At 38.9% G+C, this 25,105-nt stretch overlaps 1 protein-coding gene across 9 annotated transcripts; it reads right to left on the bottom strand.

Annotated features, from left to right (window-relative positions):
* Positions 1 to 30: 30 nt before the first annotated feature.
* On the bottom strand, positions 31 to 19,516 carry LOC145777059 (uncharacterized). Of its 9 annotated transcripts, none has more exons than XR_014290305.1 (18): positions 19,416 to 19,501; positions 18,322 to 18,388; positions 17,742 to 17,857; positions 14,673 to 14,793; positions 14,061 to 14,235; positions 13,556 to 13,650; positions 13,175 to 13,281; positions 12,959 to 13,090; positions 12,749 to 12,844; positions 12,395 to 12,477; positions 11,746 to 11,866; positions 10,522 to 10,673; positions 2,750 to 2,875; positions 2,447 to 2,560; positions 1,805 to 1,927; positions 1,467 to 1,580; positions 813 to 1,251; positions 31 to 288 (listed from the first exon to the last, which is right to left on the bottom strand). XR_014290305.1 is itself a non-coding variant. In XM_082588338.1 (16 exons), the coding sequence occupies exons 1-16, from the start codon at positions 19,459 to 19,461 to the stop codon at positions 244 to 246; spliced, it is 1,719 nt and encodes a 572-aa protein (XP_082444464.1). In that variant the 5' UTR covers positions 19,462 to 19,501; the 3' UTR covers positions 31 to 243. The 9 variants fall into 9 exon arrangements, 2 of the variants coding, with proteins under 2 accessions (XP_082444464.1, XP_082444465.1); XR_014290307.1 differs by lacking the exon at positions 19,416 to 19,501 and adding an exon at positions 19,291 to 19,340; XR_014290306.1 differs by lacking the exon at positions 19,416 to 19,501 and adding an exon at positions 19,080 to 19,206.
* Between the last annotated feature and the right edge of the window lie 5,589 nt (positions 19,517 to 25,105).

Here is a 25,105-nt window from a genome sequence, read left to right as displayed (position 1 = left end):
CCAGTGAGTGATTAATTAATACAAAGCTATGAAAGAACAACGATTTGCTTTCTGAATTCCTTTAGCCACACAGCAGCTATGAATGAAAGTATAAGACCAAGCTTTAGATAGAATTGATTCTACGTATTGTGATATCAGTGCAACATAAATAACAGTCTCGTTGCATGATCCAACGCATAGACTAAAATCAATCCTTATAATTGTTAAAGAGACGATAAGCTCCTGAGGCTGATAAGTCAGGAATCATGCGTCCACCGCCCAGGGTGCAACAACTCTGTATGGAAATGGCTGAAATACAAACAAAATTGTTAAGTTTCAAAATTATGTTCCTGATGAATTTGCTGACAAGAAATTACAAAAAGCAGCGTTAGACGCGAGTCCAGGGGGGTATTTTTGGACCCGCTTCCGTTATGATTTTAGTGGCCCGAAAACGAAGACACCATCACGTATTCTTTGGTTATGGATCGCATTGGTACCGGACCCAAAGTATCCGAGAATGTTAAATATCATACAAGTATGACAATTAACGAAGCCTACACATTTACTGTTTCATGATTAAAATTTTAAGAAAATATTTTATATTGCTGAAGTTAAAGCAAAACGACTTCATTGTTTGACAATTGTGCGTAGCATATTGCACCAAGCTACCTTTTGCAAGCCAGTACTTTTGTTGCAGTAGTTAATAGCTCATAAAAAAGTTTTATTGAAGTTAGCTTTGCACTCCAGCTCGATAAACAACACAAATTTGTTTAGCAATGAACTGCTGTACATAAAAGCATTAAGTTACTGATTAGCGATTCGGGATAGCCTACCTTGCTAAACAGCTGGTCTCATTTTTGGCCTGTTTTGACTCTTCACAATCATAGATTCGGGCGCCTGTTAACTGTTCTGCTTCGACTAAAGGCTACACACGTGACTACTGAAACAACGTGTTTCTTCTTGCTTTATGCTTTTGGATGGGAGAGACGTAGCTTGTCTTGGATTGACCAAACTTCTACCTTCCGTATTATCTCCTATACTTTTGCTGCTAATGGAGGTAATCGCACCATATGCATCTCCACCTGAGTTACTGAGGCATTTTGTATTAACTGCTGGTTCTCTAGCAAAATTGTCTTGCTTGTCGTTTTCAGAGCAAGTTCGCTTTAAAAGTTTCCTGGCATTGTTTTGCGACAGCAAGTCTGATTTCGTATCACAAATTGTATTTTGAGAAGTTATGCCGTTACTTTTCCTGTCTGTAGATGATGTTCCCATCTAAATGATAACAGAATATATGGAAGTCATAAACTAAAAGTTATGGCATTCTAAGCTTATTACCAACTTACTATGTGAGTTACCGCAGACTATCGGACCGAGTGAGTGTGAAACGGAAGCTACAAATATGCCTATAACTGTTTTGACATCTTGTTTTGCTAAAGAAAAATAGCTGCTGAGCTTCTGAAATGATTCTTTACTGTTCTGTACTGTACCTGTCCGTCAGACGCTTGTATTCCTTCTCTGCTTAACTTTCTTCGCATGCTGCCTTTGTTGTGGGGAGCCCCGTTGCCGGGACGTTGGAAGTACGACCCAAAGGTGGTGGTGTGCTACAAAGTAATGAAACTTAGTCTAGTCTGAAAGCGGAAGGTTGATATTTAAAAAAGTACGCTCCACTTGTCAACTTAACTAAAGGTTCTCAACCCAGGCAGTTTCCCCACCCAGGGGAGGATTTTAAATTGGCAAGGGGGGGGGGGGGGGTTGCATTTATCTAATTGATTGAATTGTTTATCGTCAGTGTTCGTAATAATGCAAAAAAACACATCAGTGTTACCTTAATCTCTTGTTGTAAGATTTTTTGCTTTTCTTCCAATCTTTTCCTGTACCTGTCGTTTGCCATGCGCTGTAAATCCTGATAGTATTTCTCCGCGTCCCGCGGACGATTCTCGTTAAATTTCTGCACAGAATTGTAAAGTGAAAAATCTTTGTCATAGCCTAGCCTACACATGTAATTTTTTCAGGACACGTGTAACAACAGGTTTTTTTAGCTTAATTTTAATTTGAAATGTGAACCTTAAAGATCCCAATGCCGAAGCGATACACCCAAGTGGGTTGCAAATAATGGAAAGTGTTACTTCAATTGTTGCTCCCAAACATAAAGCCCATGCTACTATTGACGTTTAAAGCATGGCTTTGTTCGGAAAATAATGCAGGGCTGTGGAGTCGGGCAAAAAAGATACCACTCCTAATTTTCACATTCACGTGTTTAGAGCTTTGTGGCCGGAATTCGTGATGCAATGAGCTCTGGTAGTTTCATTGACGAGCCCAGCCTCATGGGCGAGATATGTGTCTATCTCTATCAATTCTCACTAAACCGACAACCGAGAAACAAGAGATGGTATGCACAGCTAAAATTGATGCAAAATAGAAGAAAAATGTTCCAAAGCTATTTTCAAGATGGCATGTGATCACTCACTTGCGCTGTGACGTCAGACATAATTCGTTTCTGCGGAACAATTATTCCAGTAAGCGGATCTCGCTTTGGTCGACCGACTTTTCCTTTGGTGAACCATGACGGAACATCTCCAGGCTGCAGGCAATAATAATTCATACGCAAATCGTTAGTGTAATAAAAAAAAATCGGATGAGAAACATAAGCCTAAGAAGGCCTAAGGACAAATTTCCATCCTCAAAGTTTGACAGTCATTATATCAAAAATGTGAGACATTTTGCAATAACAAATTACATAATATTTAACAATCTTAAAGCTTGCACGCACAGGTAATCTTAAATAATTTCTTTCTTCTTCACGGATCGTTTTTTGTCTGTTGATCCCGTCCATTAATTCATCACGGTAAATCCTCTTCGCTCTTTCCATGGTTTCTGCTTCCGATTTGGAATAACCCTGAAAAAAAAAAACACTCTACAATTAATGAAAAGTGGCTTTAAGATTAATTATTTTTTAACAATAAAACTTTGTCTCTTCATTTTATGTCTACTCTTTAACAAATCTAATCTAAGGTTCCAGACCATGCAAAGTAGGCTAGGCAACTCAGTTTAGGATTATATTTCAGTTACCGCAAAGCAGTTTTCTTGTGCACGCAAACCTAGCACAACTTTACAGTTCAATGAGTAACTGCTAAAGAATGTTTGGTTTCTCAATACATAACACACTTTGTATATTTAGCAATTGTGCGGAAAAATTTGCAAATTGCAATGTTGCATTGAACTGTAAAACCGCACAAGTGGCGTGATAAAGTCTCAAGCAAGTTCTTGTGAATCCTGTGGTTGTGTAGACAGGAGATAGCAGTGTAGAGACCTTTGGTCGGTTTGAGAACTGCAAACTCCATTTAAAAAATACCACAATTATTTCACTTACATGTCTTTATATTAGATTGGTTGCATTTATTATCACTTAATATCTAAAGTTCACTCTGATCTGAAGTATCTCAAGATTCTCATCCATAAAAGAGCATTTCCAAAGTTGCTGATCTGTGAGGAGTAGCCTATAGGCTTTTAAACAACATAAAGTATATTTAGTAGTGTTTGCAAACCCGGGTTTGCCAGAACCTGAAACCCGCTTTTTGGCTATTTTTTGCTACCCGAAACCTCAGAAAACCGGGGTTCTCAGACAGAATGTGAAAAACGATTTTATTTTTATCTAAAAAAGTTTAAACGATTAAGTCAAGCTGTGCGCTAGTCATACTGTTCACTAGGGTAGGGTGAACCAAAAATTTTGCTTTGTCTCGTTGATATTTCTTGTGGAACAACATAAAACGACTAGAAACCGAATTTGAGAAAATTTTGACCTTGGGAACCTACCCACTTTTTGGGTTGAAAATTCTGCCTTTTTCGAAAAATATGCGAAACATGCTCATGAAAATAGAACTTTAAAGACACTTTTTTTGGCTAGATCTTCAATATACTATTTTGCATTGCACTAATACTGACTTGGACTAGCTTCTAATACAAGTTTTTTTTAGGTTTTGAGATTCGATTGCTTTAATTTTTTTGCAAAAACATGCAATTTTTTCCAAAAATCGAATTGCCTACCATTGCATTTTAAAATCAGTTTTGGGAATATAAAATGATAGACATGCAAAATCAACTGGATTCAACAGTCACTAATTCAATTGTAACACAAATATACTAGCACTTGATTTTAGTGTTAACAGTATCTACAAATGTGCTTGGCTGTAGTGCGCCTCTGTGTCTGCAACAGGAATCAGATTCCTGGAAGCTATACCAGCACAGATGAATCCATGTCTTCTATCAAACCCACACACTTTGTGCGATGCATCAGTCACCAATTTCACAATTCTTTCTACTGATTGCGAGTGGTTTGAATAGCTTTTCACTTCTATTTTGCTTTCACGACATGAGATGATGTCATCAGATGTAATTGTGGTTGTGAAGATAGGTTCATAACATAAATATACGGTGATGTCGGAATAATGGTTGGCCTCATAATTTATCGTTGGAACAACAAACTTCCGAACGGATCTATCACCAATATTTGCCTTATTGCGAATTTTCAATATAGCCATGACTGCATTTTCTCGAACTTCTCTGGAGTCGTCAGCAAGCATTGCCATTATCACATTTTCAGAGTGTGCTGCGGTCGTAGAAGTAACTACACTCCGTGCTGGGATGCAGAGTGCGAGCGCCTCTACCAATCTTTTGTTAGCTCTTCAGATGGTCAAACAACACCCTCAGCCGCCAAGGCTCTTCTGGAAAGACTCGATGCAAAAAGAAAAGAACGCTGGACAGAGACCATTCAATCTCTCGCACTCAAGCCGTACAGCGTGGAGCACACTCAATAGCCTAACCTTACGGGACGATCAAGACAATCACCCCGACAATGTCCCATTCCTGCTAATAAGATCGCATCGCAGGTAATAAAAAATGGGAGATATAAGCCGTGTGACCGTACCTCCAATCGGTTTGTTACCAAAGAAGTGACAAAGCTTTGGAAGATCAACACACCCAACCAGGAGAGCATTTCTAGCTCCTTCTCACGGAGCGAATTCAATGCTGCCCTCAAGCACCTAAAACCTGGTAAGGCCCCTGGTCCAGGTAGGATATGTCCAGAGCTTATCATGCAAGCTGGTTATGTTCTAAAGTCCTGGTTATGCGATTTCCTGTCGTCCTGCCTGCGCCGCCTCAAGATTCCTAAAGTATGGAGAAGATCTCTGGTCGTCGCAATCTCTAAGCCAAACAAACCACTAGACGATGCAAAGAGCTATCGCCCCATCTCCTAGCTCTGCATCCCTTTCAAGATCCTTGAGAGACTGATCTACGCCCGTGTCGAACCAATAATCGACCCACTGCTTCCCAAAGAACAAGCTGGTTTCCGACACGGAAGGTCAACTGCAGACCAAGTCACACTACTAACTCAGGATATTGAGGAGAATTTCTCGGCATAAAAGAAAGCGGGGGCTGTTTTTATCGACCTAACAGCAGCCTATGACACTGTTTGGCACCGTGGCCTAGTCTACAAGCTACTCCGCCTACTCCCTGACAGGCACATGGTCAAAATGATCATGGAACTCATCCACAACAGGAGTTTTACCCTTACCAACGGAAGCGGAAAACCAAGTAGACTGTGGCGACTCAAAAACGGTGTCCAACAGGGATCAGCCCTGGCTCCCCTTCTTTTCAACGTCTATACGCACGACCTACCATCAACAACATCTGACAAATATGCATATGCTGATGACTTGGCCATCTTGTACTCTGCGAAAGACTGGCAATCATTACAAACGACGTTGAGCCAAGACATGACGACCATATCTGGATACCTTCATCAATAGAAACTGAACGTGACCTGAAAGTGACCGTTAACGGCAAAATTCTGCCGCCCTGCCCAGAACCAACATACATTGGGGTTACACTTGACAGGTCACTCACATACCATTTACAGTCACTGTGCAAAAAGCTGACATCTCGCGTCGCCCTGCTGAGATGTCTGGTAGGCAAAACTTGGGGTGCAGGTGCTGACACCTTGCGCACTGCAACCCTGGCTCTGGTTCACTCCACTGCTGAATACTGCGCCCCTGCCTGGTGCCGCAGTACCCACACCCGCTTCATCGACAGCCCAATCAACGACGCATTGCGAACTGTGACTGAAGACTGAATGCCTGCGCCCAACTCCAACAGAGTAGCCTACTTACCAATCCTTGCAGGCATCCAACCTGCTGAGCTCCGCCGAAAGGGAGCCATCATACACCTGGCTCGCCTGGCAGGGGATCCTAACCACTTGCTCCATGCAAAACTCAACATCTCACCTCAGGAATCTTCCTGGCAACTAAAGTCAAGACACCCCTTTGTGCCAGCTGCTGTTGAATTACTATACATCCATTCAGCGATCATGCCATTAGCGCAGCACACTTCATGGAAGATACTTGGAAAGCAGCGTGGTGCGCCACCGACACCAAACTACATGGTTTTATACCCCACCCGGTGGCGCGCCCCCCTGGTAGGCCTATGGACCTGCTTCGGCCGACTTGGGTCAAGCTCAACAGAATCCGAACCGGAGTCTGTCGCTTCCATTCCAACATGCACGAGTGAGGTCTGGCTCCCTCATCGGCCTGCAAATGCGGTGCGAAGGAACAAACTGCTGACCATGTCGTTCTCGAATGTCCCATCTACAAGGCACCAAATGGAACGCATGGCATAGCAACGCTGGACGAAGCTACACTCACCTGGCTCTCCACCACATGCCCTGAAATTTGATCTAGTCTCAAACGAAAGAAGAAGACCGTCTCTATCAAATTGTCAGACAATCACGAAAGGGTAAACGACTATTCGACGCAGAAACTATTGACTGCGGGAATTATTGGCCTATACAAAATTAGATACTGTAACTTTTGACTTTGGTAAATTTTTAGAAAAAATCCAAGATTTTTACACTTTTTGTGATTCATTTCCCTACTTTATTTTGCATCTATTGGCCCGATATTGGGAAAAACACATAAGTAAACTAATAGTTTTAGGTATAAAAGAAATATTACAATATTATATCAACTTTAAATAATGCGAAAAAAACTTTGAAATTTTAGGGATTTTTTGAAATATTATGAAATTTCAACTCAAAAAGTGGGTAGGTTCCTGTTGTTAAAAATCGCTGAAATTTTTTGTGTGATGTTTTCTCAAACCTCCACAAGAAATATCTGCGAGAGAATGCTCAAATCCAAAATTAGTACTTTTTCACCCCACCCTACTGTTCACCCTCTGTTTTGTATTTAAGTTATTTATCGCATGTAGCTATATAGCAGCATAGCCTACAACTGTCTCTTGCTGCCTCCGCAATGCAGAATCACGTTCGGACCAATTTTACGATACAACTTTAAAGTGTTGAAAAAGTGCTGTAGGCCGCGCAGTTGTAAGAGTTTTATTAAATTCCGAGATTAAGACAATCCCTATTGCAAAAGTCCGCAAGGCAGTGAAGCTATTCAGGGCGACCGCGGTGCGCAATGAAGACAATTTACAACCTCAGAATATTGCCTCATACGGAAAGAAGAAAGTTCTCTTCATTTGTCGTCGTCGTCGTCTGAGCTTCTGGGGCCGAGGGTCTATCCTTTTACCACCCCAGATTCACGATGTTCCCGGACTACACTGGAAGGCTGCTAGAGAGCAGCCAGTCTTTAGTTTCATCATCCATGACGCGCAGATCTTCCACTCCGTTAGGTGGCTTGAAGATGGTACAGTCATTGATGATGTGGTCTGCGGTCTGTTCCTCGGCACCACATTCACAGGAGGAGGAAGAAGCCATTCCCCATTGGTGCATTGTTGAGCAGAAAAGCCCGACGCCCGTACGGAGACGGTTGAGGCGCACCCATGTCTGTCTCTGTAGTGTCAGGCCGATGGGGCGTGTGTCGGCGTCGGGGATGAATGAATGGAGTCTGGTGGTGCTTGACCTCCATTCAGAATTCCATTTATGGTCCGCCCAAGTAGCCGCAGAGATGTCTTGTTCATCAGCTTCGTTGATCAGAAGCCGAGCGGCTGGCACGAATGGGTGTCTTGATTTTAGTCGGCGGGGATGCCCGTTTAGGAAGGCAGAGATCTTGTGGTGAAGATGGTTAGGCTCCAGTGCCCGTCGACCGAGGGACAGAGTGGCTTCTTTGCGACGAAACTCAGCAGGTTGGATGCCAGCGAGAATGGGGAGATTGTCCAATGGTGTGGGCGCAGGCATGGACTTCTAAATAGTAGAACCTGGACTGGACACGCAGTGGACAACATTAGGCCAAACAGTTGGTACATCAGTTGGCCAACAGTGGGCCAACAGCCAAGTAACTAACCCTGTTGGTCCACTGTTGGCCAACTGTTGTACCAACTGTTTGGCCTCATGTTGTCCACTGCGTGTCCAGTCCAGGTTCTACTATTTAGAAGTCCATGGCGCAGGCATCCGGTCACTGTGCGCAGGGCGCTGTTTATGGCAGTGTCGATGTTGTGGCAGTGAGCACTGCGGCACCAGACAGGTGCACAGTACTCTGCAGAAGAGTAGACAAGGGCTAAGGCTGCTATTCGCAAAGTGTCAGCCCTCGCCCCCAGCTAGAGCCTACCAGGCGCTTCAGTAGTGCAGCGCGGGATGTCAGTTTCTTGCGCAGTGACACCAAATGGTGGCGGTATGTGAGCGATCTGTCTAGTGTCACCCCAAGATACCTTGGCTCGGGGCAAAAGGACAGAGATTTTCCGTTGTTGTGGACGTGCAGCTCACGATCAGCTTCCCGATTGTGTAGGTGGAAAGCTGCCGCCACAGTTTTGGTTTCGCTGAGTTTCAGTCGCCAGTTCTGGAGATAAGCTGAGATGGTTTGCATGTCCTGGCTCAAGGTGTCTTCTAGATTTTCCCACGAGTTTGTGGATTGGAGAATTGTCAGATCGTCCGCATAAGCGTATTTTGCGGAGACCGTGGTTGGCAGGTTGTGGGTGTAGATGTTGAAAAGAAGTGGAGCCAGGACCGAACGGCGTCCCACAGGGTTCTCTTCATTGATTGCAACACTCAACGGAATAGATTCTTCAAGATACTTTGGCTGAAAAAGTAGTTTACTTTTAGCCTAAGTAACCAAAAAGACTTGGGAACAAAGATCAGTATGGATCGTCAAGAGAAATTGGAGAAACGTGTGTAATAAAAAAAATATATGAAACTGACTCAAATATTCTAAGTCTCCCAGCTACCTGGACTCGTAAGAAGACCAATTTAAACAGTAAACTCGGAAACCAAAAATGGCTTCTCAAGCAAATCCCTTTGGAAATATGGTACTCTATCCACAGACCCATGATGGTCATATGAAAGAGGACCTACAAAGTGTTGATGTTAATCTCATCTGAAAGTAAAAAGTCAGGATTCTCTCTGAAGAGTTCGCTTCTTTTCGGAAAGGTGACAATCACGAGCGCGAGGCCATTCCTCCACAGCAAAGAATGATGAAAAAGCAAGGTATGTTTAATATCGGGCCAAATTGCAGTTTATTCAAAACCCGAAAAAAACTCGGGTTTTGAACTTTTATCTAAAATTGGAAACACTAAAATTCAGGTTCGTAAAAACTAATTACGCAATAAAGTGAAGCTGTATGGAATTTTAAAAGGTGTTCTCAACTTTTTGAACGGTTCTTTAAAAGTTAACAATCAACCTGATTATTTGTTAACGATTCAAAAATCTTGTTTCCGAGCATTTGCACAGTCGATGCAAGTTGAAACTGTTTGTTTACTTGTGTAAGCAAAAAAAACTAGAAAATATCACCGAAACTTGAGTTTGTCAGATTCAATACAAACTTGATTTTGGTTTGTGGGACATAAGTGTTTAGTATTACTGATAAAGATAATGGTAACGAAACAAGACGCACGCAAGATTGGTTTTAAGGCTTTGATCATTATTCAAATTAAATCAAACGTAGCAGGCTAACCACGATAGAAAAATGTTGAGTTTAAGTTGGTCATATAAAGCTACTGTGCGGAATAAAATTTATCTACCTGCAGCAAGGACCGTTGAGAGAATATTTTTTCCCGGTACCAATGGGAAGCTTGGGCCTTCTAAACAAGACACTCAAAGAAAAATATAGGAGTTCAAATAATATGTTGTGCTTTTTGTTCTTGTCCTTATTGGAAAAATTCCGGGCCATTAAAATTATCCCGACCCTGGTCCAAAAGTGCCCTTCTGAGTCCCCCTGTCAATGCTACTGCCTGCAGCCTAACGGTTTGGTAAATAGAACTATTAGTCTATTATTTACATTTATTTGGTATGAACCTCCATAAATATAGGCTTTTTTTTATGTCATGTAAGGTTGTAAAAGTCCATCGCAAAATTACACTGAGGCTGTCAAAAGCGTATGTTGTCTGCAGGCTATTTCCTGGTCGCTGTAGTTAAAACCAAACAGATGATAGAGGTTAGGATATAGTTTAGAACACGAGTAAGATTGGCAGTCAACCAAAAACCTGAGATGCGATCGCCTACGGCATCTTATCATTGTTATTGCTCATGTCGTCTTGTTGATTGCATTGCAGAGAAGGTGACATCAAAACACCGCAGTAAAACTAGTGCAAACCAGAACAAACCAGTGCTTCGTGTTGAATTCTTCCTTTTGTATTTTTGACTATTTCTCCATCGTTGTCAGTTAACGGTGCACCCGCGCCAGGTTTACCCCAAGGGCTGGTTCCATCGTGCTGGCGGCGAACATCTTCGGGTGTAGCAACTTTTGTCACGTTTTCTGTTTAACAGGAATTTTTGTTGATGAAGTTCATATTTCTAATATTTTTCCTTTGGTCTTTCTAAAGTAAATTTATGTGAAATTACCACCAACGGATGACAATCATAGGATTTGTTTATTACTTTTGCCTGTAATATTGCAAAATTACTCCTCTCCTAAAATCAGACTTCATAAAATGATAATGATCAATATAAAAAGATTTATGACATCAAATTGGTAAAGTTTGCATGATTACAATCTAAGCAGCCTAACTTTCAAATTTTTGAAACCTCGCGTTATTTTATTCGATGCGTTAGTGCGCACTTCGACAATCCTGAAGAGTTATCAAAATAATACTTGCACTTTAGCGTCATACAGTGGAAAAAATTACAATTATTTTAGACCTCAAGCTGTCAGTGTCAACAACACAAAAGCACAAACTGAACAAGAAAATAACAAAAAAAAAACAAAGTCAATTGAGTTGGCAGCATAGCCGAGTGGTGAGAACACTGAAACGGCAATCAAAAGGGCGCCGGTTCGACACCGCTCCAGAGCATGCGGCTGTGTCTGTAGCAGGACACTTAAAGGCATGCCTGAAGGTGGACACGAAGATTGGCTTCCTTGCCTTCCCGTCCACTTAATTTAAATCTTCAACCACCGGGTGTAAGCCTGGATACGACAAAAAGAAAGTCAATTGAATTGAGTCAAGTTTTGAAGCCTTACTTAGTCAAGTTTTGAAGCCCTTAGAATATAAAGACATGTCAAAGGATTATATCTTTTGCGCCCAGCGTTTTTCTGCAGTTTAAAACTAACACTTGCACTTCAACGACAGTTCTTCACTTCCCAAAATCTAGGCCAACAGTCAACAGATAGATTAGATTATAGGCAGCACCGAATTAAATACAAGTAAACACATGCGCACGACAGCGATGATATTTTCATCATATTTTTTATTAAGAACATGCAAAGCACAGGCTACAGAAAGAATTTTTTTGTTTATTAGGAATAAAAAAAGAAAAGGATAGAATTGGTTATGTAACAACTTATTGCAAAATTATAAATAAATTTTCGAACCATCCAAACATATCCTCACCTGTCCTTCTTGCACCGTGGATGGTTTGCAGCAACCCGACACGTTTGGTTCTTCTCTCTCCATCATCATCCACCAGAGGCTCTCCACCTCCTCCAACGTGCCGGTGTGGGATCACCTCACTCTTAAATACATTTTTTTTCTTCACTTAATCGTTAGAAGAAAAGTTATGTTTATCTGCGCAAGTTTGCTGTTTAGCAGTAAACTACTGAGAATAATGAAAGATGTAGCATTTATATTTAGTTATATTGACCACAGAAATTGTTTCAGAGATATCTGCAATCGTTCGCAAAAAATTTCTTTTTTTATTGTCGAACATCATCACTTGCTTGCTAAGAACAAACTGATTCAATAACATCAGTCAATAGACTACTAAAATCCCACAGGCCATTTGCGTCAATTCAAGTATGGAGATAAATTATAGCGGAACCATAACTACCAGGTAGCCATGGCAAAACATTTAGTTCGCGTATGAACTTTTTAGACTTTAAGTTTAGATTATTATCAACAATTTTGACCCATCAATATTGAATTAAAAACATGACTTAATTTTCATCAGGTAGCCTACAATTTACAATAATAATATTTCCCAGCCGATGTCCAAATTAGCTTCTGTATCATATAATCTTTCAGGCCAAGACGGTAACCTTACTTCTGTGTTGGGGTCAATGAACTCATAGATGCCGTTGTCTCCCACTCGAGGAAAGTGGTTGTCCCGTTTCGCTTGCGGTTGACCTGTTGTATTTGAATGGGAAGATAGTCATAAATGGATAGATAGTAAGCAATGGTGGGATTCGGACAGTTAGCACCGGTTCGCGCGAACCCCTTCTTAAAATGAAAAGATAGCAGAATCTGTTCCTGGCCAACGTTTTCTAGTAGACCTGATATAATCACCGTATGCAGGGTTGCCAGATGTGGCTTATTTTAGTCAAAGCGTATCGTATTAAAATGTGAGTAATAAAGCACAAACTTTATTTTTATAATACATTTTTGATAGAAAGGTCACCTAATTTTAACCAAGGATTTTGTGCGTTTTCTTCTTCGTTTGGAGTAAACTTTTCTGGAGATGAGAAGTGATGTTTCCGAGACATCTTTATGTTGCCTGAAAAAAAAAAAAAAACTAGGTTACTTAATGATTTTAATTGGTAGGCCTATCACACAGTAAATGTAAACAAAGCAAGAACGGGTACAGCACTTGGGTGAAAAATTGTCTCACCCATTTCGTCTCGATTTGGGGCACCAGCCCCCGGCTTTCCAAACGGATCGTAGCCAATCATCCCTTCCTCTCGCTTTTTGTCTAAATTCTTCACAAGCTTCTGATTTTGTTGCTTCACGTCAACCAAAGCGTCTAAACAAAAGACCGAGTATTACTGAAAAAGAAATTTTTCCACGGCGTTAAGAATTTTTCATTGAAGAAGGAAGAACTAGTTACCTAGTTCTTTTTTGTATTTATCTGCAGTTTTTTTGTCCACCTTATAGCGTCTCATGCGGTCATCTTCGTATCTTTTAAATTTTGGCCGGTCCAGCGGAAAGCTGACACTGAAAAAATAACACGAAAAGTGTGGGAAATGTTTTGTTCTGTTTTTATTTTTATATCTGATTTATCTTTATATCTTTTATATTCCACCACAGAGAAAATAATACATATCAACATAGCAGAGCTCTAAAAAGTAGAAGCGACAAAACACGGCCATTAGTTTCTTTTGAGATCAAAGCAAGATATTAAATTAAACAATTTGTGACGGTTGCAATTTGGCAACATATTATTAGTTTTGTTTATATTTCTGTATGTCGCTAGGTGGCAAATTCTTACCTTTCACTCAAAGGTTTTGCATCGATGTGTACAATTCCAACTCCATCTTTCGCTACTATCGCTTTAGTCATTTTTGCATTTTCTTTTCCGGTTCCCTAATGAAATGTTGTGTTAGTCGTCTACTAGGCTATAGTTTGACATATAGTTAGGCTATAGCCTAGTTTGCCTCGGTTATGTGCAATGACCTACAGCTTATGCCTTGTTGCAATAGCTTGTAACATGATATTTTTTTTATTGTTGGAACATGTAAAGCTAAAAATCCTTCAATCCAGATTATACTTCAACGCTGGAAAATGTAACACTAATATTCGCTTCAAACTTTCTGTGATCTAATGATAGAGGTCAGTAATGGCATAACTTTTCACACGATACAAAAATATAGGCGTACTTGAACTGCGGAATGCATATATGCAAGTTAGCCCAATCTCGTATTTTTGAACCTATCAAATAGTCCAAATGTACAGGAGTTTAGTTAACAATACAGGATACTATATTGTTTACGTACCCTCGGCGCACCAAAGCCAGGTTTTCCAAATGGGTTGTAGGATTGCAGCAGCTTCAAATCATCTTCCTTTTCTTGTTTCTTTTGCATGGTTTCTTCTTTTTTCTTTTTTTGATATTCTTCCATAAACTGTTGCCTTTCATCTTGCTGGCGTTGGATTTTTCGCAAGTCTGCTGATCTAAAATTGATCAGGATGAGTTAATCTAGCCAATTAGTTCAATGAATTGCTTTTCATGACACTCTCAACAGATGTTCACTAACTGTGGTATAGGGCTATTCAAAACAAAAATACTTTGTTTTAGTTGTGAATCAAAATTCTTTGTTTTAAAAGAAATGTATTTTGTGGTGTTGTGAAATGAAAAAAGCCAATCATTTAGGTTCACTGGTATAGGCTAATCAGCACAAAATTTTATATAAAACAAGACAAAGTTTTCAAGCACTTAGTTGTCTTAATGTCGTTTCGTTTCGAAATACATTTTTTGTGAAGAACTTCTTTTCGTTTTTGTGATTTGAGAATTAAGACCCACGTAAACATCAAATGTCAAATAGAGTGTTACAGTGTTTTGCAAAGAAAACAAACTTCCCACAAAGTTTTTCAAGTGGAGATTCACTCACGATTTTTCTAACAGTTTCAAATTGAAACGTTTTTCTCTTCTCTCATCTTCCGAAAAGTTACCAACCGAAGGTGAACCGTGTACAAAACCTGTCGCTGGATTAGGTGGCAAAACTGGAAGTCCTGAAAATTAAACATAAAATAAATATGTAATTGTTCCATGTCAGTCAGTTTCCATGTCAATTTGAAAGTTTTTTTAGCAAAATATGATGGTCTAATGGTCTAATCACATTTTTCTGAAATGAGTTCAAATTGACAGCAAAAAAGATTAGATCATCACATTTTGCCGAAAAAAAGTTCAAAAAATGTATGATTGTTTTATAAAGACGTACTGGATATAGAACCCACTAATATTTGAGATATTTTTCATAAGCTCATGTGTCAAAAATTTATGCAACATGCGTTTTCAAAATATCTAATAATTTTCCACCCCTGGCTGATTGTGTGTGGGTAAATTGGCTGTGATTAAAATTCAAAATGTTAAACTAATCAAATATACTACTTTTGAGTAACCAAATTACCAAAATATTATTGAGTAGGCTAAAAAACGTTTTTTGAACCTAGTCTTGAAACTTAGGTCAGCACACAACGGTGATAAGTTGGGATAAAGACGATTTTTTTGTAAATTTTGAAAGAGAGTTGTCTTTGCTCTGATCATCATGTTTAAAAGTAGAGAAACTTTAATTGTGGCTTACATGGCTTCTCAGATTACATTGTGATTTGTGAACAGCTTGAATAGCAAACATTACAAGTTTGAATTTCGAATTCTTTCCGATTCTTTTCGACAAAGAATAGCTGCATTGTCATCGAATATGATGACAACCTAGGTTTTACAATCCAGAGCATGCCGCTAACAATAACTGGTATCGTCTGTACACTACAGTATTCTGAGGATGAAACAGCTGTTGCCACAAACCAAAACTGTAGTTTTGCGTTAAATAAACGCAATATTTGCAAACGTGAAAACTAGGATGTGATTAGCCTATTTTATAGGAGCAATGCTTGGCACACAATTTTGCTCAAAACTTTTCTTTTTTTGAGTAGAGTTTTTTTATAAAAAGTTTTGTCTACTATGGTTTTAGTTTTTTATTGGACATAATAACGTTCTACTCAAGCATGCAACCCTGGGCAGGATGTGAAGTCATAAACAAAAATTTGCAAATGATAAAGAAAAAAATGATTTAAGCCAGTGGTTCCCAACTCGTTTTTAAGGCGACCCATGTTTAAAAAAATTTCAGTTCGGTAAAATCTTGCGACCCAAGCAAATTGTCGTAAGATTTTAAAAGCCATACAAGATTGTGCTGCAAACAAACAGCACTACAAAAGCAGTAACTTTTTTCCGAAAATAAGTTAATATGTTTATCAAATCACTAATGAGATAGCTGTGCTGGCTTGCTGTCAGTGAGTTTTTGAAATCGAGGCGTTATTTTGCTTAGGCATAGCCGCATGTCGGCTTTAACTTCCAGCCGGTTTCGCTGTTCAGTTTTCAACACACATGGCGCTAAATCCAATCTCACAAAGCCAAGTTGTTGCAAATGGAATCTGTTTTTGAATCACTAATTGTGAAACTGTGGTACACTTTGTACATGGAAGCCCAAAAGTGGATGTTTGCAGAATCTTTGGGTTACCGTATTTGTCTTTGAAGGACGCAGAAGAAATCTACGGTTTGCTACTTCTGTCATTATGTCCATAAACTGTTCTGCAACACGGATGGAAAGTTGAGGCAGATCTTTTCCAACAAATGAATCAATTATCCAATCATTTTGGTTATTAAGTGTTAGAGATTCTCCATAGTAGTGCACAAACTTTTTGGCAAACTGTTCCAGGTGTCCAATTATGGTTTCCTTAATATCAACTTTCTTGCCACAAGTATATTGCGTTAGCTGAGAAAATATATCGTACTCATCTCTGGTGACATAACTTTTCCAGAATATGAGTTTTTGTGGTAACAGAAACTTTTGCGGCGCGATCAATCACAGTAAAACCGTTGCCTTGCATACTGTATATAAATTTAGAGAATTCAGAGAGTCAAATATATCGGCAAGGTATAAGTAACTTCTGCCTTGAAATCTTCTTGCAAAAACTTCTCGGCTAATCTCACAAAGTTCTGTTGCCTCAGGAAGATAGCAATCTCTTCTCGCAAATTACAAACTCGCTTTAGGACACGACCTCGTGACAACTATCGCACTTCTGTGTGCAACAGCAATGCTTGGTAATAATCAGAATCCACAAAGACGAAAACAAATGCCGATTTAGTGGACTTGTTTTGATGAAGTTTACACACTTCACATCATTCAACACTTCGTGTAGCCTCTTCAGACAGCTTTTTTGGAGCAAAGACCTCTCTGTGGCGAAAGCAATGAGTCCATACAGCGCTTGGGGCTTTGTCTTTGATGCGTTTTACCACACCAGACTATGTGTGGTCCAACGTGTGGAAAACTTTGTTATGGTTTGTCCGACATAGCGTTCGGTGACATATAGTGCACATTACAATATATATCCCGTAATTTTGTCAAGTTAATTTATGTTTGAGACTGAAATTTTTGTTGGGTTTACATTTAAAAATAATAATAACAATAATAAAAGTGAAAACTGTTAAAACGTTCTTGCGCTACGATCATGCCACACAGCATTCAAATGTCTCGACATGAAACGCTTCATGACTTGTGTTTATATTTTCCAGTTTTCTGATCGATCTCTTCACATTTTAAATTTTTTTTATTATTATTTTTTCGCCCAAGATACAATATGCCTGAAAAACAAGCGACCCAAAAAAATTATCAGGCGACCCAACTTTGGGTCGCGACCCATGTGTTGGGAACCACTGATTTAAGCGAATGAAATTCAACTTACTACTTAGAAAATTGGAATGAATAGGCCAAATTAGGCACGTATAAAGTTATCGGGTTTTGCTACATCGCTAAACATAACAAAGCATCGAAGCAATGTTAAGCGTTGGAACACTGAGTGGAAAAATCAAAAGCAATGATGATTTTTCGTTGCCAGGCAACGTTATTCTGGAACACACGTTTTCAATTGTTGTGACGTGAATGACTCCGCAGGAGACTCACCTTTAATTAGAGAAGACCTCAATGGATATGTTTTGTTATCACCTTTGTATCCTATTGGCCCTGTCAATGGATACCTTGGATCTTGCATTGTAATGCTGTTGAGGTATCCCCTTTTTCTATTTCCACAATACACAAACACGTTTAGTTGGCGCGATATTACGATTACGACGACACTGAGACAATTGACACAACACAAGTCGATTATCTAAGCATAATCGATGGCACTCAATGTGATATTGCATTGCAGCTATCACAGGACAAAGACCAACGAAAATTTCACAACAACCAACAACAAAATTTAAAAACTTATGCGTTGAAAACTCAGAGCTAACCATCTTTACACTTTTGATTTCAAGCTTTTAGCGCCAATCAAATTTAAAAAACGTCTCTTTCACAGTTGTCAAGACACTTAAATAGCATTTTGTTGTATTGATTTTAAAAACAAGTATTTTAAATTGTTGACACAAGCAAACAATTGAAGCACAAGCAGGCGGGAAAAAGTTAAAACCATAATATTTGACATTCTTCTTCCCTTTCCTCAAATCCAAACAAAACAAAACACCGTCGTCAGAAAACTCACCTAAAGTCGTCCATGTTTACGTCAGTTGACGATTGATCAAACTGAGGCAAAAACTCTTTGGGGGTTTCTAAAAAGTTTCATTTTTCCAAAGTAAAATTTGACTATCAATGATTTTTTTAACCATGTCAGGCGACTTATTTTTGACTTCTCGAAGTCAGCGGTGCCTGCTACGCTCCAAACCCTGAAGCTTTTTTTACATACATTTTTTGCATCATTTTAAAGCAAACAGAATTTCATCTCAGTAAACATTGTAGTCTTTGTCAAACGTTTATGATGTCATAAGAAGAACAAGAAAATCTTCAGCTGCTGACTTGAATAAAAAAAACTTTAAAAATACAACAAATTAATTAATACATCAAAGTCAAGTGCAGACCACTTGAAAACCTCAAAGTGCTACAGTGTTTCTTTATCTGCTATTAAAAACAAGAGGAGCTAAAAAAAGAATAAAATCTTTGTATTGTCTGATATGTTGAATTGCTGAGTCTAAAGGTATTTAAATGAAATGCAGGGCAACAATAACAACAACATTAAGCCACTAAGTACAAAGGCAATAAACCGTGATTGTCAACTGGCGTTGGAAAGATATATCACTCAAATGCAAATAGGTATGACTTTTCCAAAAATTAATCACTTTAAAACGCCACTTCTAAGACCAATAAAACCGTTCCAGAGAAACTTCGCTTCCACAATCAATATTTACCAAACTTAACCAAATAAATTCACTAAGACACTATCAGCTACAATAAAAAGCGGCCTACCTTCTTTCACCATAGCAAAGCAATCGGAAATCGACATTTCTTTACAATTTTACAAACCTACGTGCTTCGGTCGACGCGTTCATAAGATCTTTGATTCGAACGTTCCCCCCATTCAAAAGTTGCTTACATAAATATTGATTTTTGAGAAATATTGAGTTTCGAAAAGAAACTCAACATGCACAAAGAAAATTTTTATAGAAAACAAAATTACCTGCTCTTGTTTCAGGCATAGCGATGGCTTAGCTCCTCCCTCGGCGTAAAGTAAATAAAAACTGATTTTAAAACTATTGTTATTTACAAAAGTAGCTTGACACAAGCGATCATGTTACTACATACCGTCGTAAACAATTCGTTTTCTTCCATGATGCTTTTGAAACGTCATTCTGTTCCCTTAGACCTGTAGCTTCCAGGGCGGCCCGCTACTCTATTGATTGAATAATTTCATTGTCTGAAGTTGATACAAATTCAATCTTTGTTTGTCAGCTTGATTTGTGAGAAGGTTACTCTCAGCTCAAGACTACCACCTAACGGACGTTTGAGTAATAAAGTGTTTTCGATGTCTTTTTAACCTCCATTCTGGCTTCTCGTTGTTGGGAGAATTGCAGATTCTTTTTCGTCGTGTATTACAAAATAGAATTAGCTTTCCCTTTGCCAACACAAATAAGTGCGAAAACAACAACTAGCACGAAAACAATTTGAAACAAAACACTAATTTTGTAAACAGTAGCCTAAATTTGATGTGGCGTTTTTCCTACTTACCTACAAAACATTCAAAGAAGTTCGTATTTTCAACTAAAGTCCCAGACGCCTTTGTTTCTCTGCTCAAATGTGGTATACAGTTTTACATGTCCGTGTGATTTGGCATTGACGTACAGTACATCGGTATGTCCACCCAGTGGCGTAGCCAGGAATTTTGAAAGAGGGAGCCTTCCCTTGAAAATTTTGAAAAATTACTTTAAATTTGTGAATTCTGAGAGCATTTTCAACAAAAATGTGGGTATGAATATTCCTCGAAAATGGTGCTGTCCGGTGGCATAGCAAAAGGATAAGATCATATTTTCTTCGGCATTTTTCGGAAATAAAGCTAAGTCTCTATGTTTTCTTGTTGCTAATTCCTGGCTGAGATATTTGAATGTTTGGTAGCCTATTGTCAAAACTGGCTCTTTTTTTCGTTTAAAATTTAACGAAGTTTAAAGTTTAAAATTAGACAAACTTTGTTTTAGAGACATAAAGAAACTGAAAGCATTATTTTCAATATCGTGACGTCACACGCGTGCCAAAGGGGGGAGAGTTGAAACCCCCAACCTCCTTCCCCCTTAACTACGCCACTGTGTTCACCAGACATTCGACCACGAAAGTACGGGAGCATCTTAACTTTAAAGAGTTAAAGAAAAGCGCCATCAAAGCCCATATGATGGAGTGTTCTTTTTGCACAGATCGAAAATTCTGCTGACTCATTTAAAATTTTACGCCAAGGCAAGTTTCGAATTGACACCAAAATTCAGGAAGCACTGTTAATCAAACGCTAGGCTACAACCCAAATTTAAACCAAACATTTATTTGCTGGAGGCACGTTCATTCTCCTCAACATTTACTTGATGTATCACGTTCCTTGTGGTGCAAACTTTTTTGTAGCTATTTATGTAGTTGCCTTTTCCTAATGTAATTTTACCTTCAAGAAGTTGGAATTTATTGCATTTTTATAAATATTTTTAGATTTCTGAAGAGGGCTAAAGTTAAGCCGAAAACGTTCGAGTGTTAAAACTATTTGTAAATATGTAAATTATATTGTTATAAAGCTCAGCCCTGATATATTGTTGTGTCTTATTCATATCTAACCTGTAAGCAAAGGGTATAAATGGGAAACATACAAAAAAATTATTTTTGGTGGCATGTTTGTGGGGAAGGGACAGGGGCGGCGCCAGCCAAAAATGAGTGGGGTAGACAAAAACATTTCGAGGTAAAATGCTACCGTACAATATGGTCACTAAGATTACCGATTGCGAAGTGATTCACTGCAGCTCGGTTGTAAAATTTATTGAAAAATAAACAAAGGAAATTGAAAGGGGGCAAAAGCTGGTTTTCCATTGAGCGCACTCTAAATTATGAACAAAAGAATAGAATGGGGCCAAACGCTCCAATACATTTCCTATGCGGTCCATGGAATTGCCGACTACGATCTTGATGTTAGCAAGCTTGTCGTTATTTTATGTCATGGAGCTGCTGCAATGATAGGCGGCCTCATAAAAATTTATCGGGTGGCCCCTTAAACAGAATTTAAAAAAACTTAGCTATTACCCAATAATACCCATAGCTATAGGTTAAGAATCACTGCACTAAAGTTTTATTTTGCGCTCGCAGGTTAGCTTAAAAGCTTCCACCAATTTTTGAAGATCAGTGTTATCGACAATGTCTCGCTCACTGCTGATCTGCACCAGATGTTCAAGTCTTTGTGATGACATGGCAGGTCGCAGATAATTGTTTATTGTCTTAACTTTGCTGTGGATACGTTTACAAGACGCCACAGTCATGGGCAAAATAGCAAAAATTTGAAACAAATCGCTGTACAAATGATTTAAGATCGTTTTGTCCACACAATTTCAAAAGTGAAGGCAAACACAATTAACCACGCGGTCTTGATCAATCCACTTTGGTGCTTTTTAAATTCTAGTTTCTACTTGTGACAATTATAGCTGATCTCAAAAAAGGAAGATCCTATTGCTGCCCAACCTGATTTTCATCGAAATTATAGAATTTGACTAAATATTCAACTTTAGACAAATTTGATGGAGACATGTGCGTGAAATAAAATGCAGCTGCATTTGACATTAATTCACATGCTTGATTCGAGTAACGCTTTTTAAGTTCATTTAGCATTCTGTCAAAGGGTAAAGAAAAATCTCTTCTCAACTTTTCTGTAATGGATTCTGATTCACTCCACGGCAGACTGTTGCAACCTATCAATAATATCTGACCATCTCGGAAATGGTTTGGTGGGTAGCGGCATCGCTTAGCCGGCGTGGTGGTTTCACTGGTTTGATTTCTATCCGCAAACAGCGATGAGTTGAAAACCAATTTGTTAAAATCTTCCTCTGAACGCAGTGAGTCAAATGCTCTTGTCAAGTCGTTGACAGCAGCAACCCCAGTGGTGAGATCCATTTCTTCACTTTTTAAATAATCTGAAGCTTGTTTATTTAACGAAAAGCATTTATGAGGAATAAGACTAGCAGTAACAAACTCAGTTTGCTTGATGCGGAACAACAAACCAGTAGCTGCACCATTACCTTTGTTTGACATTTGTTGGAACATTGACAGCAGTGCTGGATATAGGCTACATTAATAACAACATCCAGATCATCTAAACCTGCAGACCATCTAGTAGCCTATCAGATAACGAGTGCAATGTAATTTTTCCAGACATGATTCCCTCCTTTTTCAAATGCTCTTTATACAAAAAATGTCAGTTGGGAGAACAATCCATAAAGTGGTAGATGTTACCAATTGTTTCAAAAATTGTTTTGACTGTCGCTAGTCGCTACGTTTTTAACACTGCTCAAGCACAAAATTTAATCGGTGTGCAAAACAATGAAAATATACCGACAGTTTGGCACCCGCTGCAACTAGGTGTTGCTGTACACCTTCATCATTGTCTGACATGTTGGTGGCCCCATCAAAACCTTTGCCTATTAGGTCTTACAAAGCTTGTGTCTCAGCTGTGATAAAAGCCTTCACCTCAAAATGGTAAAATTAGACTACAATCAATCAATACAACAGAGCGATAACAATGAAGATTCTTCATTTCTTCTTATGTCAATGCTGCAAAAGTAATTCATACGTAAGAACTTGAAATTCATTTATAGCGCAGTCACTAGGCCCCCCTAACCCCCTGCATACACCCCCAAGTTTTCTAATCGGATCTCGACAAATTACAAAATTGACCTTAAATAGGAGTGGGGTGGACATGTCCACCCCAGTCCACCCCATGGCGCCGCTACTGGGAAGGGAGCTTGAGCCCTCTTAGCCCCATGCTGCGTGTGCCACAGGTTCGTATACATCAATAGGCCTACTTAAACTGGAAAACTCAATCCACAATATTTTTCATTAGGCTGTCATTTATTACTAGCCTACACGTGGGCACTTCATTTTTGTTTTATTTTTTTTTAGTTTTGTGGCCATGCTAACTACAGATATATATAGCCTAGGCAGGCGCGGATTTATGGGGGGGGGGGATTTTGTAAGGAATTGTTGAAATTGTATGTTTCCTCATCAAATGGTTTGATACGGTATTATACGCAGTGGCGTACCTAAGCAAAATGGCGCCCATGGCAAAGTTTAAATTTGCGCCCTTTTTAACAATTGATAAGCAAAACAAAGTAACCTTTAGTGGGTTTAACATAATGTATTACACACAAAGCAAAATATATAACATAATGACTCTAACATTTTCGACACGTAGGCTACGTGTGTCCTTATCACGAATTAAATCTGCAATATACATAAAATAGAAAATTGTAAGATAAATTTGACTTTGCACTGTAACTGTACACTCTCGACTGAAAAGCACAAACTGAACAAATGATACAAGAATGATTACGAATAAATTATACGGTGGGAAACAGATTACATGAGGTGTAAACTACAGGCATTGGACGTTGGACAATCAGAACACACACAAAAGGAACGATGATCCACAGGCGAATAACTGCCGGTTGAGAGATGGATTGTTACGTTTGATTCTTAAGGCTTCCATGATCTTAGTCTGAAAATCAGATCTGCCTCGAGAAATGATTTTAAATTGGTCGATCGAGACATTGTCAGTGCAAGTTTTACATGAGGCGATGTGCTCTTTAATTGCACTTTTGGTTGTTAGGTTTGCCTTTAAACAGCTAATAATAAACAGCTAATACAGCTAACAGCTAATACGGTATGCTTCTAAACAGCTAATATTATTCCCACTGCGAACTTATCCCGGGGGGAAGGGGAATAATTTTTTGTAATTATTATGGTTGAAATTATTCATCGATCAGACTCCGTTATTTTCTTTCATACAACTTCAAATACATTTTAATAGCAACATTTGTTGGAGCTGACTCAGCTGAAACCAACGCTGAACCAAATGACATCAGTTGAAACAATTTGAAACCTTGATCGAATGGCTGTTTTATAGATTTTGGTCTTCATTAGCCTATAGTTTCAATCAATTGTTGCATAAATGCATATGCCTGTAAACATACAAATATCCAATTGGTCATGGACGCTGCATAGCCTACAGAGCTTTAAACTAGATTTCAAGTTTACTTTGAATGCTTAGCAATTTTCATTCAAGCAAAATTTATTTTTTAAACATTCGCAGTTGATGAAAACGGCTGTTTTAATGTCTAATTTATAGCATATCGTATAAGTTATGTCGTAGTATCGTTGTTCATAACTTATCTGTTTTTAACGTTTTCTTTCTTTTTAATTGATTTTCAAATTGTCTGCCCCCCCCCCCCCCCCGAAAAAAACTCTTAGGTCCGCGCCTGTATATAGGCTATAGCCAGAGATGGGCGTGATCTTGATCTTGAAGATCACTTTTTTTTGATGATCTTGATCTAAGATCACTTTTTTTTGTGTGATCTTGATCTTGAAGAACAATAAGATCAAAATCACTTAAAAATGAAGTTTACTTACTAGATGGAGGCATTTTTTTAGAACTCGTACTGTACAAAATAGTCAGTGGTAACTACTAACATTAAGCCACTAGGCTATTAATATGATATGCGTCCAACAAAAGACGATTTAAAGTCTCCATCTAATCTGGTCAGTGTTGCCATTTCAAAATTGACAAAGTTTTCTTTGTTGATCATAATAAAGAAGTCAACTTCCCTGTACTTTATGTTGATGTATACTAAAAAATGACTTAACTTTGTTCACAATTTCCATGTGTGAATTTTAAAGAAATGTTTGCTTTCTTTGCCCCAATTTTAGATGTTTCAAAAGTCTAGAATGGCGGTGTTAAAAAATCTGGACTCCAGCCGACTTAAAGT

Source organism: Aplidium turbinatum, chromosome 9 (assembly GCF_918807975.1).
Source record: "Aplidium turbinatum chromosome 9, kaAplTurb1.1, whole genome shotgun sequence".
Taxonomy (NCBI): domain Eukaryota; kingdom Metazoa; phylum Chordata; class Ascidiacea; order Aplousobranchia; family Polyclinidae; genus Aplidium; species Aplidium turbinatum.
The sequence above is the reverse complement of the archived record's forward strand: the minus strand, read 5'-3'. Positions and strand labels throughout refer to the sequence as shown.